General features: G+C 35.6%; 4 protein-coding genes across 5 annotated transcripts; 2 read left to right on the plus strand and 2 right to left on the minus strand.

The window, feature by feature from the left end:
* Window positions 1-1,340: 1,340 nt before the first annotated feature.
* LOC120167734 (CRIB domain-containing protein RIC7-like) lies at window positions 1,341-4,426 on the plus strand. The gene is made up of 5 exons (XM_039176662.1): window positions 1,341-1,624; window positions 2,527-2,631; window positions 2,911-3,017; window positions 3,175-3,250; window positions 3,835-4,426. Exons 2-5 carry the CDS (start codon window positions 2,568-2,570, stop codon window positions 4,278-4,280), a joined length of 693 nt encoding a protein of 230 aa, XP_039032593.1. The 5' UTR covers window positions 1,341-1,624; window positions 2,527-2,567; the 3' UTR covers window positions 4,281-4,426.
* Window positions 4,427-5,104: 678 nt separating this feature from the next.
* LOC120167728 (glutathione gamma-glutamylcysteinyltransferase 1-like) lies at window positions 5,105-8,373 on the plus strand. 2 transcript variants are annotated; one of them, XM_039176654.1, is made up of 7 exons: window positions 5,105-5,461; window positions 5,638-5,794; window positions 6,237-6,475; window positions 6,835-7,065; window positions 7,192-7,479; window positions 7,592-8,089; window positions 8,171-8,373. In XM_039176654.1, the coding sequence occupies exons 1-7, from the start codon at window positions 5,381-5,383 to the stop codon at window positions 8,255-8,257; spliced, it is 1,581 nt and encodes a 526-aa protein (XP_039032585.1). In that variant the 5' UTR covers window positions 5,105-5,380; the 3' UTR covers window positions 8,258-8,373. The 2 variants fall into 2 exon arrangements, with proteins under 2 accessions (XP_039032585.1, XP_039032584.1); XM_039176653.1 differs by having other exon boundaries at window positions 7,252-7,479.
* A 185-nt stretch (window positions 8,374-8,558) lies between these two features.
* Window positions 8,559-16,787, minus strand: LOC120167732 (succinate--CoA ligase [ADP-forming] subunit beta, mitochondrial-like). The gene is made up of 13 exons (XM_039176657.1): window positions 16,741-16,787; window positions 11,875-12,045; window positions 11,472-11,582; window positions 11,171-11,282; window positions 10,817-10,881; window positions 10,609-10,686; window positions 10,403-10,477; window positions 10,148-10,300; window positions 9,885-10,019; window positions 9,583-9,747; window positions 9,104-9,226; window positions 8,948-9,019; window positions 8,559-8,851 (listed from the first exon to the last, which is right to left on the minus strand). The coding sequence occupies exons 2-13, from the start codon at window positions 11,971-11,973 to the stop codon at window positions 8,774-8,776; spliced, it is 1,266 nt and encodes a 421-aa protein (XP_039032588.1). The 5' UTR covers window positions 11,974-12,045; window positions 16,741-16,787; the 3' UTR covers window positions 8,559-8,773.
* Window positions 13,211-16,734, minus strand: LOC120167730 (succinate--CoA ligase [ADP-forming] subunit beta, mitochondrial-like). Its single transcript, XM_039176656.1, has 12 exons — window positions 16,588-16,734; window positions 16,166-16,276; window positions 15,865-15,976; window positions 15,523-15,587; window positions 15,314-15,391; window positions 15,108-15,182; window positions 14,853-15,005; window positions 14,588-14,722; window positions 14,287-14,451; window positions 13,658-13,780; window positions 13,502-13,573; window positions 13,211-13,411 (listed from the first exon to the last, which is right to left on the minus strand). The coding sequence occupies exons 1-12, from the start codon at window positions 16,684-16,686 to the stop codon at window positions 13,334-13,336; spliced, it is 1,266 nt and encodes a 421-aa protein (XP_039032587.1). The 5' UTR covers window positions 16,687-16,734; the 3' UTR covers window positions 13,211-13,333.
* Window positions 16,788-17,374: the final 587 nt, after the last annotated feature.

Below are 17,374 nucleotides of genomic sequence, written 5' to 3' on the forward strand. Positions count from 1 at the left end.
GTGCCTAATCCAAGCAAGGTCAAAGACTTCCGAACAATTTCATGCTGCTCTGTTGTTTATAAGACAATTACTAAGATATTAGTAAAAAGACTGACCAATTTACTTCCAGGGATGATTACTCCAAATCAAACTGCCTTTGTAAAAGGTAGAAGTATCGTAGACAATACTCTCCTTGCACAGAAAATGGTGAAAGGCTATGGAAGGAAATCAATTTCCCCCAGATGTTCTTTGAAGATTGACCTTCAAAAGGCCTTTGACACTCTGCACTGGGGCTTCATCTCCTCAGTTCTAAATGCTATACAGCTTCCAAAAACCTTCATCGACTGGATTGAAGCTTGTTTCTCAAATGCAAAATACTCCATCTCCTTCAATGGAAGCCTGACTGGATATTTTAAGTGTGAAAGAGGTATAAGGCAAGGTGGCCCACTATCCCCTTTCTTATTCGTCCTTGCAATGAATGTGTTGTCTAAAATTCTCAATTTGGCTACTGCGAGAGGTATGTTTGGCTACCATCCTAAATGTAAGAAGATAGGGCTCACTCACTTAATGTTTGTGGATGATCTTCTAATCTTCTGCAAAGGAAATTTGGATTCGGTTGTCGGAGTCACTATTGTTTTAGACAAATTCTATGAAATGTCTGGCCTAAAGTTAAATGCAGCCAAATGCGAATTCTATGCAATTGGTATTCCTTCTAATATCCTAGAGTTCATTAACATAACTACGTGGTTCAAGCAAGGTTACCTTCCTGTGAGATACCTAGGTGTCCCTTTGGTCACTAGGAAACTCTCTGAAAAGGACTGTGTCGTTCTCATTGATAATATCAAGTCCAGGCTTTACCACTGGTCAAGTAAACTCTTGTCTTATGCAGGTAGACTTGAACTTATAAGAGCGGTCTTGTTCAGTGTTGCAAACTATTGGTGCAGACAACTTTTTCTACCTCAATTTATTATTAAAAAGATTGAGCAACTCTGTTCTCGCTTCTTCTAGAAAGGTTCAGATAAAGTGGCTACCGGCGCTCGAGTAAGCTGGGGAATGATATGCCAATCGAAACTTGAAGGAGGACTTGGTTTAAAGGATTTGAAAACGTGGAATAAGGCGTGTATGATCCAGCTTATTCGCAGTATCCTAGCAGGTGAAGGCTCATTGTGGGTTGCTTGGCTACACAACTACGTCCTCAACGATAAAGACTTCTGGCACATTGATAGCGGTACTAATACCAGCTGGACCTTCAGGAAATTACTAAAACTACGGAATGAAGCCAACGTTGTTTTCTCAACCGGAGCTACATCAGTTCGTGCAATTTGGGACGAGACTAGGGTTAAGAGAGACAAAGTCCACTGGAGTAATCTGATTTGGTTTCCCCTCCATATTCCTAAACACAGCATGATCGCTTGGATGGCTATTTTGGACAGACTTCCTACTAAAGCTATATTACAACATATGGGTATTGCTACTGATGGTTTATGTGTTTTATGTAAAGAAGCACAGGAAACAAGAGATCACTTGTTCATGGACTGCCCACTAGCATACTCTCTACGGAAGGAAATCTTACTACTCACAGGCTTACGGAGATCTTCATTGTCCTGGGATCATCATATGTCCTGGGCATGTGGTTCCTGGACAGGTAACTCCCTCCTAATAAATATTCTAAAGCTTGCATGGACTGCGTTTATTTATTCTCTTTGGGAAGAAAGAAACAAAAGGCTATTCCGTAGAAGCTCAAGAACTGTTGATGAAATCCTTAAAGCCATTAAGGAATTTGTTAGAATTCAATTACGAGATAGGTTAATCAATAGAGTAGATAGAGTTAATATCTCTCTTTGTATCCAATGGGGTATTAACTAACCTTTTATGTTGGTTGTTCATGCTCCACTTTGGTTGTTTTGAAGTCTGAAACTGTTTTGTTGCCTTCACTGTATCTGTATCTGTTTTGATGTCTGTAATATACACAGTTTACTGCTCCCTTTTGGGTAATAATATTCTTTTATTTATCCAAAAAAAAAAAAGAAACCCAATGATTTTCAGTTAAGTTAACTGATAGAATAGCAAGAATTAAATGCATCTGCATTAAACATACCCTCTATATCCTAAAAAAAACTCAAAAACAAATAAAGCAATAATAATATACGTTGATACTAAATAAGAGAGTTTGTTAAAACCTTCCTAAAATTAGATTTTTCATAATAAAAAACACAAAAGTTATTACGTCTTCTCATTTGTTGCAATGCATACCTAAATTATCGACTTTGAATTAACTGTGAAATGATGCACTACCATTAAATTAACGGAACTTCTGCAAGTTTGCCTTTCCTGACTCTTATCTTGTCACCACCCTAATCACACCTTTGTCAAAAACAGTCCAATGTTTTTTTTTTTAATCCAAAAACAGTCCAATTGATTTCTGTTTCTTGAAGAGGAGGGGGAAGGGGTTGATCTCCTTTTTGTATGTTGCAGCCATGAGGTGATGCAATTCATTTTCTTCTGTTTTTGCATCACAAAAAGTTCTCTTCTTCTTTCATCTTCCAGGCTAAGGAGGCTGTTTTAGTTTTGGATCAAAGCCTTTCAAGATGGCATCCAACAATAAGATGAAGGGTCTTTTAAAAGGCCTTAGATACATTTCTGAAATATTTGGTATGCCATTCCATCTCTTGTTTGTATTTAAATTTTAGTAAAATAACCGTTAATGATGTAAGTGGTTAAAAGTTTTAGAGTAATTTAACTCCCAACGATTCATTTTGGGGCCAAAATACTCCAAAACATAAGGGCTAAATATTATGAGTCTTTTTATCTTAAAATAAAATATGATAGGCCAAAATACTTAAAAAAAAGAATTAAAATAACTTTTTAATGGAGATTTTTGGAACTGAATTTCTAATAACAATGCCAAAATGTGTGAACTTTTTTCTTCAGAAAATGAAAAAGAGCCTGAAATGCAGATTGGTTTGCCAACAGATGTAAAGCATGTGGCTCACATAGGATGGGATGGTCCATCAGCAGCAAAATCTGCACCCAGCTGGGTAAATCCAAAGACCTACTGCATTATTACTACGATTGTGGAGACTTCTTTTCGTATTATTTTTTTACATATGATGACAAAAATTAACATTGCCCCAAGTAAAAGAAAGCCATGATTCATATTGGGAGTGAATTCTGGCTTTCATTTTTATAATGCAGATGAATGAGTTTAAATCATCACCTGCCAATAATGGAGATGCTCGGGAGGAAGATCCTCGCAAATCCGTCTCTCAAGGTACCGCATTCCAAATTAAGACTTCAACATTTTTATGGAATCCACTTCCATTTATGTTGATCAGTAGCAGTGTAAATCAACCTAGTTTGAATAAATAAGATTGTGTTTATGTTCATTTCGTGTTTTTTTTTTTAAATTTTATTATCATGTTTGTTTGTTTGTCTTCTTAATGTGTTCGTGTTCGATTCGTTTAACTTTCACGAACATGTTCGTTTATATGTTCGTAACATATTCGTTTATATATTTAAGAATGTCGAAATTATGTCACTAATCCTTAAACTTTACGATTTGAACTCTAAAATTCATCTTATGTTTAATTTAGCCCCTATCTTCATCAATGTTTAAAATATAAAAGAAAATAAAATGAAAACCACGCAAACGAGTCGATAAACGAACTTATAAATGAGTTTGTTTGTGAACATAAATGAACCGTACATACATTTGTTCGTGTTCGTTTGTTTCATAAAAATTTTGTTTATAATTATTTATTTAATTTAATAAAAGAATATAAATAAACAGTTTACGAATAGTTAGCAGAATGCTACGATGATTTATACCCCATTTGATTAGTATTGGTTTTGCAGATGGGATTAACGTAGAAGGTCCGAGGAGTTCATCAGCAACAGACATGGCAGAAGTGCCAAAATCATCAAAGCGCAGTTCAGATTCTTCAACTAGAAATGATTCAACAGGAGAGTCTACAGGGAAGGAAAAATCAGATAAACCTAAGCATCCAAAGAAGAGTTCCAAGACCACTTCTTCTTCTTCAAAGGAAGCTTCTGAAAACGCCACAAAGCCTAAGAAAAAACCAAAGGAACCCAAAGAACACAAGGAGCCGAAGGAACCAAAGGATCCAAATGAAGAAGACAACCAGAAGAAAAGTAGTCGACGAAAGAAATCCAAAGACAGTGCTGAAGGATCCTCCAGGCGGTCCAGGACCCGGGACTTGGATAACGGATCCGATTCCGGGTCGGTAGTTGGGATCCGAGAGGAACGACTAAATGGTTCGGGTTTTGAAGGGGAATTCTGAGGGGAAATTTTTTTTGTTTAACGTTGGTGACCATTGGTTTTGGTTGTATAATGTAAAACACTGATAGCTACTAGCTAGACGGAGACTATCTTTTGCTTTAGTAGAAAACCAAGTACTTGTCTTTTTCCCACATCGAGGAAAACCTAACCTTTTATGACAAAAACAAAAACAAAAGCTCCATTGGAATTAACTGTTGAAACTTGGAACTGATTCAGCTTTCAATGGATGAAAATGGGCTGTCAATTAGATATATCATGGCTATATTATGAATCGATTTTCTTCTTTTGGATGGATAATAATGGATTGTTCATGTCTGCATCAACTGTAATTACGTAGCTTGTGATCTGATTAATGGACAAAACACAACAGAGAAATAATTACATCATTAGGAATGTTTGGCTCGTTGCATTGATTCAATACTCTCGAGCAGCTGCCAGTGCTTTTACAATTTGGTTTAATTTCTCGTCAACACACTGTTTTGGATTACCCTTTAACCTCAACTTTTCACTAATTTTTAGCATTGAATTTCGGCAGTTGGGAATAGGTATGTTATGACACAATACATGTAATTTTTATGTTACGTATTTATATTTAATCTATATCATTTAACTATGTTAATACATGCAATCAAATATGCTTTAGCTATATATATATATATATATATATTCGGAAAAGCCCAAGCCGTATAAATAAGCCAAGGCCCTCTACGAAATTAATCAAATTAACACTAGCATTAACCCGTTGAATTAAGCTCGATAACCGTTGACTTAGCTGTAAAAACAAAAAAGGCAACAGCCAGAGCTGCTTACTTGACTTATGTGGAAACTGGTAAGTTTAGGCGGGGGGACGCGTGACGGCGTTATTGTTGCATCTCCGTAATATTTTTTCCTTCTTTCTTGTGTTCGTCGCTTTGTTCGTGTCTCCTTGTCGAAGACAGGCGTAACGGTGTATTGGACGATGCTTTGAAGTCACCGAGTTCTAAGGTCAGAAACTTTGATTGAGCTTTGGTTGCGCGAGATCTTCAGTTTCCTTTCCGGGGGAAATCACTGCAAAGAAGAGGGTGAATATAATTAGTATAAATCGAGAAAAATCTAAGCAAAATGAAGATGACGATGGCTGGTTTGTATAAACGAGTTCTTCCTTCTCCACCCGCCGTCGAATTCGCTTCCTTCGATGGAAAGGTAACCATTGCTTCTCCACTTTTACCTATCAGTTATTTAGGTTTTTTTAATCATTTGCAAATTTGTCTTTGATTGTGATTTCCAGTTGAGGAATCGGCGGAACTTGTATGATGCATTTGTGTTTTTAGTGATTTTATTTTAATATTTTCAGTTGTTGCAATGTATTGGAACTGCAGCAACTTTTCATCGAAGCTATTCAAAACGGGACGATGGAAGGGTTTTATAGGTTGATATCTTACTTTCAAACACAATCAGAGCCAGCTTACTGTGGACTAGCCAGTCTTTCAATGGTCTTGAATGCCCTTGCTATTGACCCTGGCAGAAAATGGAAGGGTAACTTCTAGAACTAAGTGGACATCTTTTTCAGATTGTTTCTGCACTAAAAAGAAGTTTTTTATATTTTTTCAATAATCAAATTATTGTTTATCATCAATAAGTGAATGTGTTTGCAATCTAGAGAGCAGGGCAATGCCATTTTCCATGGAATTCTAGGAATTTCAAATTCTCTAAATTTAGTTATGCAAATGATTTTGTAACTTATAAGTGCTCGAATAGTAACGTTTAAGTTTTTATGTCAGTTGGTGTTATACATATTTGGCCCATATTCACGTCTATATTTTTCTAATCTTTTGAATAGTCTCAACCCTGTCTCCTGTAATGGGAGTAGTGTGTCATTGATCTGTGTCATACTTGCAAGTTTGATACATGAGTAGCAGAATGCATTTTCTGTCATCTAAAAGTATACACCTGAGCAGTTATAAGTTTCTTTTTGTAGGACCTTGGAGGTGGTTTGATGAATCTATGCTTGATTGTTGTGAGCTTTTGGAAAAGGTTAAAGAGAAAGGAATATCATTTGGCGAGCTTGTGTGTTTGGCTCATTGCGCTGGAGCAAAAGTTGAAGCTTTCCGCACAAATAAAAGCACCTTGGATGACTTCCGTAAATTTGTTGTGAGATGTTCCACTTCTGATGAGTGTCATATAATTTCATCGTATCACATGTCAATTTTTAAACAGGTGAGATTCAATTTTATAGTTTATAATTTATACTAGGTATGTTATTATATGACACCGTGTGTCGTGAAGCAATATTAAAAATGATATGGGGAGACAAATTTCATCTTTGTTTGAGATCAGCTGACGTAATCATTCTTTTAGCATTTTGTATATAATTGCAATTGTCAATGTAAATAATTTGAATCTTGTGGCATGTCTTTGGTTAATCATTTATTGATGTGTTTTAAGTCTTCCATTTTGATGTAATGTGCCATGCTTTTGACCATGCTATTTATTAACTTAGTGTCAGTATTAAAATCCAAGTGGAGTTGCATCTTGTTACATCTGCTAAGTGGTAGCATTGGCTATATTTTTTGCAGACGGGCACTGGTCATTTTTCTCCTATTGGTGGTTATCATGCTGGAAGGGACATGGCCCTGATTTTAGATGTTGCTTGTTTTAAGTATCCTCCTCATTGGGTTCCTCTGAAACTTCTTTGGGAAGCCATGGAAAATGTTGATGAAGCAACAGGGCAACATGTTTACAGTTTTATTTGGTACAAGTGTGTCTCTTCTGGATGGCTGATCCATGTGCTTGGTACTATTTGTGTGGTAGTACTGGAGTGAATTTCTCTCTGATATTTTTTTTATATTGCTTTGTTTTGAAGCATGCCTAGTCTTATATTGTTGCTTTTGGTCATGGCTTAGGTTTGCTCTCAATGATTTAGTATATTTGAGCTGATGTTTAGCATAGTTGCTATCCCTTTTCTGATGATGGATTGTCTGTTCTTTACGCAGAGCTGTAAGCATGAAAGTTGGGTCAAAGTTGCAAAGTATTTAATGGATGATGTTCCTAATCTTGTGAAGTCGGATGATGTGAAAGATGTGAAAAAGGTTATCTCAGTTGTTTTCTCATCACTTCCATCAAAATTTGAGGAGTTCATCAAGTGGATTGGAGAAGTTAGGAGAAGAGAAGATGGTGATCAAAACCTTAGCCTAGAGGAGAAAGGAAGGCTTTCTCTAAAGGTGCTGTAAAACTCCATTTGTCGTTTTTGTTTCCTTTTCCTTTTAGTAATTCGATGATGTTTGCTATAATTCTTTGTAAAGTTTTACACTACAATTTGTTTTGCCCTTCCAGGAAGCTGTGTTGAAACAAGTGCAGGAAACTGGTCTTTTTGAACATGTTGTAGAATTTTTATCATCAGTGACTTTATGCTGCAGAAATGCACCAGCTGTAAGTCACGGAAATAATCTGCCCAACATTGCCGCGACAGTTTGTTGCCAAGGCGCAGAACTTTTGGCTGGGAAGTTTGGTTCCCCAGAGAGGTATTGCTGTCGTGAAACATGTATTACAAGCTTGAAGGCTAACGGTGACAAGCCTATTACATTGGTGTCTGGGACAGTTGTAAATGGTATCTCTGAGCAGGGCGTTGACGTGCTGGTCCCTTCATGCCCGAATAAACTGAACTGTTGTGGCTCTAGCCCGACTAGGTGCAGTTGGATTTACCCAGCCGTCACAGCCCTCTTGCTGGCCCTGCCTCCTGAAACATGGTACGGTATCAAAGATGAGAAGCTTTTGAGCGAAATGTCATCTCTTGTATCGACTGAGAATCTTCCCATTTTGCTCCAGGAAGAGGTAAACAACGTAACATTGGTCTATATTTGTTCATTCTTTCAAAGAAATCTGAGTAGTTGCCATATTATATTGGAATGGCAGGTATTGCACCTACGACGGCAGATGTATCTACTGAAGAAATGCCAGGAGAATAAGGTAGATGAGGATCTAGGTGAACCTTTATGTTAGCATATTACACCTCCATTGCTTTCCAATAGCTTTAGCCCATTCGTTTTTTTATAATCATTGTAAGTGCACTTTGTAGTCTTAATTAAGGGTTAATTTAGTATTATTTAAAAAAAAAATACAGTGAAAATTGTTTCTAGACTTTTTGATTTAAAATTTAAATGTTTAACGTTGTTAAGACAAAAAAATAATTTCCAAGAGCTTAATTTTTTTTTTCTCAACTTGCCCATTGATTATTATAACTTGAATCAAATTTGCCAACACACGAAATAAAATTTAAATCGAAGAAAAAGGTATCGAAGTGTCGGTGTAAGTGACATGTAAGCCAAATGGGCTTTATTTCAGACTTTGAATTGTAAGCTTAACCGTCAAGAAGCAAAATACCACGAACGATTTTCGTGGGGCCAATGATTACTCCTCCATCCTTTGGTTTACCATGAACAAGATTCAATAGGCTTAAATTATAGAAAAATCATCAATGTTGTGAAAGACGATAACAAACACATATCTTAAAGTATCTTATTTGCTGGCTGCTGTAACTGCTTTTTCTGCGGCATCATCCAAATCTTCGGCTGTTATAAGTGTCATTCCACTTTCCTGCAGCACCATGGGCAATCAATAAGAAAACCAAAATGGCATTAACAATTACCGAGATATAGTAATAAGTTTAAGTACATCTAATTTCCCATTTACCTTCAAAATTCTCTTCCCTTGCTCAACATTGGTACCTTCAAGACGGACCACCACGGGTACTTTTAGGGCAACCTATTACACATGACCAGAAATTGTCAATGTCTTTTCTAGAAGGATTGTGGAAATCGAAAATATTAAATTTAATGCAACTCTCACATTTTTGGCAGCATTGACGATCCCACTTGCAATCACATCACATTTCATTATTCCCCCAAATATGTTCACCAAAATTGCTTTCACTTTCTCATCAGAAGTCAAAATCTTAAACGCCTCAACCACCTGTTCCACATTATCTAACAATTAAAAGCAAAAACACATTCTACTTTTTTGGACAAGTAAACGAACAAATACTCTACAGTTATTGTAGCACCAACGTAGCATCAACTGTCTGAAACTAAATTGAACATAAAGCTACAACCCTACAGCATGAAAAGTGACGCCAGAAATGCAAGAACAGCAGCAGAAATAACATACAGCCATGTCCAGAAGTATGATCTTTGTTGGATGAGGGTAAAAGATTAATGAACTGTCAATCTACCAGACCCAGAGAGTAAGCAGACTTGAACCAAAAAACAAACAAATACTACATAAATTAACCGTGAAAGTATTTAATTAAAAGTCAAGAACATCATTACCTGACCTTCAGAAGCATTTCCACCTACATCGAGAAAATTAGCAGGAGTTCCCCCATGCAACTTAATTATATCCATTGTAGCCATTGCTAACCCTGCACCATTCACCATGCAACCGATTTCTCCATCTAAGCCAATGTAATTCAGATCAGCTTTGGCAGCTGCAACCTGTAATAGGCAAAAATGCAGAATCAGAGCCATGTGTACAAACATTAGATAATCATGCAACTGCTGATGATGTTTCTGGAAGACAACCAAGAATAACCATTTGATAAAACATGATAAAAGAGAAGACTATTACATACTTCTCGAGGATCCTCTTGTGAGGGATCACGAAGAGAAAATATCTGCTTTTGACGAAATGCAGCATTATCATCAAAGTTTAACTTCGCATCAGCAGCTACTAATTGGTTGCTAGAAGTCTCAGCAAGAGGATTGATCTGTTGACAACAATAAACGGTTCAGAAAAAGATGAACGCAAGATAAACAGAAATCCATATAAGATGACTGGTAACACATGAGATAGCCAGAGTAAAATGTAGCCAAACAAAGAGAAAACCATACTCACTTCCAACAATGTGCAATCAGATTCACAGAAAAGCTTATATAGCTTCTTCACTTGTTCAATAGAATCATTTCTATCAGCAACCCTTGGAGCCAAACCATCCACAACCTTGGCAGCATCTTCATCCGTAATTCCTTTGAAAACATCAATAGGTACCTATCAGAAATAACTCATGAGTCAGTTGCATAACCATGATCACTGTGGATGGAGAGATTACCTTATTGGTTATGCCAAAACATCAAAAACAATTATATTAACCTTAATAATCATGTCAGGGTATTTCTCTGCAAGGTCTTCAATGCTGGTTCCTCCCTTGCTACAGGCAATTATAAGCTGAGAAACAAAATATACAATAGTGCAAATAAGCACATCACATTTGACTTCCTACAAAAACAATTAATAGGGGAACAAAGAATATTGCTTCCAGCAGGTAAAAAGATGACAGATTCAGTTTGGGAACATACTGGACCAGCAGTATTACGACCCAGAGTGATAGCAAAGTACATCTCATTCACAAGTGACAACTTTTCACACAGATAAACCTGTAAAAGGAAAATGAAGTTATTGGCGATTCAAGCAATTACCAAATTGAATACCCACAGCATAACTGAGACTGACTGCATGGACTAATTAAAATGCAAGTTTCACATTAAAAAATTACAGGCGGTTAACCTTGCTAACAACTTTGCCTTGGGGGCCAGTTTGTTTGGTAACAAGTATCTGCCCAAGCATCTTCCCTGCATGCAAAAAATAATATTATTATAGAAAAAATAAAGAAATGTCTTCGCTTAGGTGAGGATAAATGTAAAAGAAAAATCACTAAATGCTAAATAGCATGCAAGCTTCGCAATGAATAAGAGAGATGCTGACAATAAATGAACAAGTAGTAAAAAAACATGTATATCTTGAAATATCATCTTCAGCAAAGATAAATTAAAAAATCGAGAAGAATACTCATAATAAATGTATTTACTGTGTAATAGACAGCTTTACTGTATAGATAATAAAAAAAAAACTTTAGATTACCCGCTGTATCTTCAACCTGGTCTGTCTTGACGATGTGAACTCCACCCTTAAAACCGTTTAGGAACGTTCCCAAGCCTCTTCCACCTGCCAAAATTTGACTTTTAACCACCACCTGCATTATAATCCAGGTTAACAATACTTCTAGTATACAGTCATTTTTTATCAAAATTTCATAAAATGGTTTCTCAAAACCAAATTTCCCAATGAAAAACACAGGCCAATAATTCCACTGTTCTTAACAAAATCAACAAGCAGGCTATTAAACAACAAACAACTTCTGCGCATAAATTGAATAAGTTACCTCATTTTGATCGGGGAATGTTGTCTTGACAACTTCTTTAACTTCGTCAAGAGAAGAAACGGCAACTCCTTTTGGCACGTTAATACCGTATTTGCTCATCAACTCAGCCCCCTGGTTTTCAGATTACCAAAATCGCGTTTGTCACCAAGAATCTTATATGACATTTATATTTCCAGAAAGACGCATAGATCCAAAAAAAAACTATTATGGCAGTAAACTCGAAGATCAAATTCCATAAAAAAATCGTCAACTACATAAAATTCATTTCATAAGCATCAAAATCAGTGTAAACTTTAGATCATAACTAAACCACAGTTTCCGATTTAAATTTTCTCAGAAATAATAAAAACTATAAACACAAGGAACAAAATACATAAACGAAACAAATGATAAGTAAATAAACCTGATATTCGTGGATGTTGAGACGGCGGAGCTGCTGTTGCTGCCACTGGCCGGCGACGGAGAGAGAACGGGAGACGAGTTTGTTTAGTAACCCTCTCATTTTAGTAATTTGTTTCCTCAAGAGGAAAGATTAACGATCAAACAAAGGACTAAGGGAGATCTGCAGCAAACCCTAGAGTAGACGGTGAGAGAGAGATTTGCGGGGAATGGGAAAAAAGAGAGCCGGTCAGAGTGTTAGACGAGGGGATCTTGAGTTAGAGGTTTATTTTAACCCTAAATTTTAAATTGATTTCTCTAATTATAAAAAAGGAAAATTGAGTGAATTTTAATATGAATAATTAATTAAATGAGATATTATTTTAAAAAATATTATTAAATAAAGCTTTATTTAGATAAATAATGAAGAAATAAAATTTTAATATATTAGATCATTATTTAGTGAAATAGGTCTTCACTTAATATCTATTTTGACTATCACACAATAATCAAATCTATTTTAAAATCATAAATATCGTTCACAGTTACCAACAATTTTTCTAAAATTATGTGTAATTATCAACAACTTTGTTTGTTTATTTTGAGTTACAATAAAAACTTTATAGGTCTTCAAATTTGTTTAGTTCTGTCCCTCTTCTCAAAGTTTATTTTACTCGTTTTTATTCGAACCTTTCTTGTATATTCTCTACATCTACAAGCTTCAAATTTTATCAATTTCTAATTTAATTTAGAGTTTGTGTCGTCATTTTGATTGTGTGGTGGATTTCTTTTGGAGTTTATTCAAGGTTTGGGATTTTCATTATTCTTTTATTTGTGTCAAGGTTGACTTTTTTTTCAATGGACGCGTCGGATGAGAGTCATTTATGCCTTGAGATTGAAATACGATGAAACTAGTTTTGAGGAAACCATGATTATTGAGGACATTGTGAATGTTTTTGTGCATGGTTTAGATGAGGATAGCAATATAGAATGTCTAATGGAGAATGAGAAGTAATGTCGTCAACAACAGTTATAGTTTTGATAAATTTGTTGTAGTCGCCAATGACAGTCGTTTAAAAAATCAAATCCCAGTGTCTCATGGTCTCAATTACATTAACCGGAACATACAAAGGCTCGCAACAAAGTAGCGAAATCTTATAATCATTTCATAACGTGATTGCGGAGCCATAATACCCTACAATAGGGTTATTTTAAGTTCAATCAATTTCGAAAACACATGAAATCAACTTAAAATCAAAGAAAAAGGCGGTCGATGACTGAGGAGTGGATGAAGATGACATGTAAGATCAAGAAGAAAATGGGTTTTATTTCGGACTTTGAATTGTAAGCTTAACTCTCGATAAGCAAAATATTGTTAATATATTGTTTATCATTAACAAGATTCAATGGGCTTAACTTATAAAAACTCAGCAATGTTGTGAAAGACGTTGAGAAACAAGAGCAAGAAACACATATCTTAAAATTTATTTGCTCGCTGCTTTAACTGCTTTTTCGGCAGCATCATCCAAATCCTCTGCCGTTATAAGTGTCATTCCACTTTCCTGCAGCACCATTGCCAATCAACAAGGAAATCAAAAATGACATTAATAATCACCAAGATATCGTAAGAAATTTAAGTACATCTAATTTACCTTCAATATTCTCTTCCCTTGCTCAACATTGGTACCTTCAAGACGGACCACCACGGGAACTTTTAGGGCAACCTATCACACATGCCCAAAAAATGTCAATGTCTTTTCTACAAGGATTGTAAACATCGAAAACGTCGCATTTTATGCAACCCTCACATTTTTGGCAGCATTGACGATCCCACTTGCAATCACATCACATTTCATTATTCCTCCAAATATGTTAACCAAAATTGCTTTCACTTTCTCATCAGAAGTCAAAATCTTAAATGCCTCAACCACCTGCTCCACATTATCTAACAATTAACAGCAAAAACATATTCTACTCTTTTTTGGACAAGTAAACGAACAAATACTCTACAGTTATTGTATCATCAAGATACATCAACTGTCTGAAACCAAAATTTCCATAATCTTATAACCCTACATCACGACTGGGATGCCAGAAATGCAAGAACAGTAGCAGAAACAACATATAGTCATGCCCAGAAGTATGATCCACAAAGCGATACCTACCGACTTTTCATTTTCAACGTGTCTGAAACATATCATTGGATGAGGGTATGATCCAGGAGGTTCAAAACTCCAAATATGAAGAAAATCATTTGCTAAAAAATGTTGGACATGATTGTGTTGGACACATGCTACATTCACCTCAAGTCAGAGTAATATAGCTCATAAACATTAGTAAGATTAAAGAGATTTAAGCAGGCTTGAACCAAGAAAAAAAAAACATATACTACAAAAGTCCACTGTGAAAGTATTTAATTAAAAGTAAAGAACATTACCTGGCCTTCAGAAGCATTTCCACCTACATCGAGAAAATTAGCAGGAGTTCCCCCATGCAACTTAATTATATCCATTGTAGCCATTGCTAACCCTGCACCATTCACCATGCAACCGATTTCTCCATCTAAGCCAATGTAATTCAGATCAGCTTTGGCAGCTGCAACCTGTAATAGGCAAAAATGCAGAATCAGGGCCATGTGTACAAACATTGGATAATCATGCAACTGCTGATACTGTTTCTGGAAGACAACCAAGAATAACCATTTGATAAACATGATAAAAGAGAAGACTGTTACATACTTCGCGAGGATCCTCTTGTGATGGATCATGAAGAGAAAATATCTGCTTTTGACGAAATGCAGCATTATCATCAAAGTTTAACTTAGCATCAGCAGCTACTAATAGGTTGTTGGAAGTCTCAGCAAGAGGATTGATCTGTTGACAACAATAAACGGTTCAGACAAAGATGAATGCAAGATAAACAGAAATCCATATAAGATGACTGGTAACACATGAGATAGTCAGAGTAAAATGTAGCCAAACAAAGAAAGAAAACTATACTCACTTCCAACAATGTGCAATCAGATTCACAGAAAAGCTTATATAGCTTCTTCACTTGTTCAATAGAATCGTTTCTATCAGCAACCTTTGGAGCCAAACCATCCACAACCTTGGCAGCATCTTCATCCGTAATTCCTTTGAAAACATCAATAGGTACCTATCAGAAATAACTCACGAGTCAGTTGCATAACCATGATCACTGTGGATGGAGAGATTACCTTATTGGTTATGCCAAAACATCAAAAACAATTATATTAACCTTAATAATCATGTCAGGGTATTTCTCTGCAAGGTCTTCAATGCTGGTTCCTCCCTTGCTACAGGCAATTATAAGCTGAGAAACAAAATATACAATAGTGCAAATAAGCACATCACATTTGACTTCCTACAAAATTAATTAATAGGGGAACAAAGAATATTGCTTCCAGCAGGTACAAAGATGACAGATTCAGTTTGGGAACATACTGGACCAGCAGTATTACGATCCAGAGTGATAGCAAAGTACATCTCATTCACAAGTGACAACTTTTCACAGAGGTAAACCTGTAAAAGGAAAATGAAGTTATTGACGATACAAGCAATTACCAGATGCAATACCCACAGCATAACTGAGACTGACTGCATGGACTAATTAAAATGCAAGTTTCACATTAAAAAAATTACAGGCGGTTAACCTTGCTAACAACTTTGCCTTGGGGGCCAGTTTGTTTGGTAACAAGTATCTGCCCAAGCATCTTCCCTGCATGCAAAAAAAATTATTATTATAGAAAAAATAAAGAAATGTCTTCGCTTAGGTGAGGTGTAAAAGAAAAATCACTAAATGCTAAATAGCATGCAAGCTTCGCGATGAATAAGAGAGATGTTGACAATAAATGAAGTAGTAAAAAAAACATGCATAACTTAAAATATCATCTTCAGCAAAGATAAATTAAAAAATGAAGAATACTCATAATAAATGTATTTACTGTGTAATAGACTGCTTTACTGTAAAGATAATAGAAAAAACTTTAGATTACCCGCTGTATCTTCAACCTGGTCAGTCTTGACGATGTGAACTCCACCCTTAAAACCGTTTAGGAACGTTCCCAAGCCTCTTCCACCTGCCAAAATTTGACTTTTAACAACCACCTGCATTATAATCCAAGTTAACAATACTTGAATTATACAGTCATTTTATATCAAAATGTCATAAAATAGTTTCTCAAAATTAAATTTCTCAGTAAAAAACACACGCCATTAATTCTTCTGTTCTTAACAAAATCAACTAGCATGCTATTAAACAACAAGTAACTTCAGCGCATAAATTGAATAATTTACCTCATTCTGATTGGGGAATGTTGTCTTGATAGCTTCTTTAACCTCGTCCAGAGAAGAAACATCAACTCCTTTTGGCACGTTAATTCCGTACTTGCTCATCAACTCAGCCCCCTGATTTTCAGATTACCAAAACCACATCTATCAGCAAGACGCTTACATGACATTTGTATTTTCCAGAAAGACACAGATCCATAAAACCCATTAAAAAGCAGTAAATTCGAAGTTCAATTTCCACACAAAAGAATTCGTCAACTACATAAAATTTGTTTCATAAGCATGAAAACCAGTATAAACTTTAGATCATAATAAATCTAATAACTATTTTGGAAACCACAATTTCCGTAACATTTCCTCAAAAATAATAAAAACTATGAACGCAATGAATCAAATACATAAACGAAAGACGTGATAAGTAAATAAACCTGATATTCATGGATGTTGAGACGGCGGAGCTGCTGTTGCTGCCACTGGCCGGCGAATGAGAGAGAACGTGAGACGACCTTGTTCACTAATCCTCTCATTTTGGAAATTGTTTTAACGATCAAACAAAGGACTAAGGAAGATCGCAGAAAAACCTAAAAGAATCAATGAGAAAGAGGAAAAGAGATTTTTGCCGGGAGATGGAAAAAGGAAGCCGGGTCAGAATTCAGAAAGTGAGATGCCTCGCCAGTCGCCACCCTAAGAATTTTTATTTTCTTCCTTTAGTTGTTTTATTTACAAACTGACTCCTTTACTTTTAGATATTTCTGAAAAGGAACGGAAAAAATATCTTTTATTCATAGGTAAAGTCAGTAATACTTTATTGAATTCTCATTTTTACATATATATTTGAAAAGTTAAAATATGGTTACATTATTAATTTATCATAAACGATTGATAACACGCACACCCTGCAAACACAGTTGCTCAAACTCATAACTTCTAAGGAGAATAACATTCTTTTTTATCAGTAAGACCACTTGATGGGTTCAATTATTTAATTTTTAACTCTCATTAATTTGAGAATGAAATATATTTAATTTTTAAGCACGAACCAAACGGCCTTAGTGATTAAGAGATTTGTTCCTAGCGTCTCTAAATCTCTTAAACTAAGGGAATACTTGATAACAAAGATAAACAATTTGGCTATCGAGTAAATTCAACTAAAATAATAAAAGACCGCTACTTGCATAAAATATTGAAAAGCACGGTTTTTATTATTATGAGAAG

The sequence above is a fragment of the Hibiscus syriacus genome, unplaced genomic scaffold (assembly GCF_006381635.1).
Source record: "Hibiscus syriacus cultivar Baekdansim isolate YM2019G1 unplaced genomic scaffold, ASM638163v2 tig00111693_pilon, whole genome shotgun sequence".
In the NCBI taxonomy this organism is placed as follows: domain Eukaryota; kingdom Viridiplantae; phylum Streptophyta; class Magnoliopsida; order Malvales; family Malvaceae; genus Hibiscus; species Hibiscus syriacus.

Bases quoted from the DNA above. Each gene is read 5' to 3' on its own strand.
- LOC120167734 (XM_039176662.1), top strand. From the start codon at position 2,568: ATGGCATCCAACAATAAGATGAAGGGTCTTTTAAAAGGCCTTAGATAC. The intron at 2,632-2,910 runs GTATGCCATTCC...TTTTTTCTTCAG, and splicing joins ATACATTTCTGAAATATTTG to AAAATGAAAAAGAGCCTGAA. The intron at 3,018-3,174 runs GTAAATCCAAAG...TTTATAATGCAG, and splicing joins CAAAATCTGCACCCAGCTGG to ATGAATGAGTTTAAATCATC.
- LOC120167728 (XM_039176654.1), top strand. From the start codon at position 5,381: ATGAAGATGACGATGGCTGGTTTGTATAAACGAGTTCTTCCTTCTCCA. The intron at 5,462-5,637 runs GTAACCATTGCT...TTGGAACTGCAG, and splicing joins TCGCTTCCTTCGATGGAAAG to CAACTTTTCATCGAAGCTAT. The intron at 7,480-7,591 runs GTGCTGTAAAAC...TTGCCCTTCCAG, and splicing joins AAGGAAGGCTTTCTCTAAAG to GAAGCTGTGTTGAAACAAGT.
- LOC120167732 (XM_039176657.1), bottom strand. From the start codon at position 11,973: ATGAGAGGGTTACTAAACAAACTCGTCTCCCGTTCTCTCTCCGTCGCC. The intron at 10,687-10,816 runs GTTAACCGCCTG...TTCCTTTTACAG, and splicing joins AAGGCAAAGTTGTTAGCAAG to GTTTATCTGTGTGAAAAGTT. The intron at 10,020-10,147 runs GTGAGTATGGTT...TGTTGTCAACAG, and splicing joins CTGATTGCACATTGTTGGAA to ATCAATCCTCTTGCTGAGAC.
- LOC120167730 (XM_039176656.1), bottom strand. From the start codon at position 16,686: ATGAGAGGATTAGTGAACAAGGTCGTCTCACGTTCTCTCTCATTCGCC. The intron at 15,392-15,522 runs GTTAACCGCCTG...TTCCTTTTACAG, and splicing joins AAGGCAAAGTTGTTAGCAAG to GTTTACCTCTGTGAAAAGTT. The intron at 14,452-14,587 runs GTATGTAACAGT...TGCCTATTACAG, and splicing joins CACAAGAGGATCCTCGCGAA to GTTGCAGCTGCCAAAGCTGA.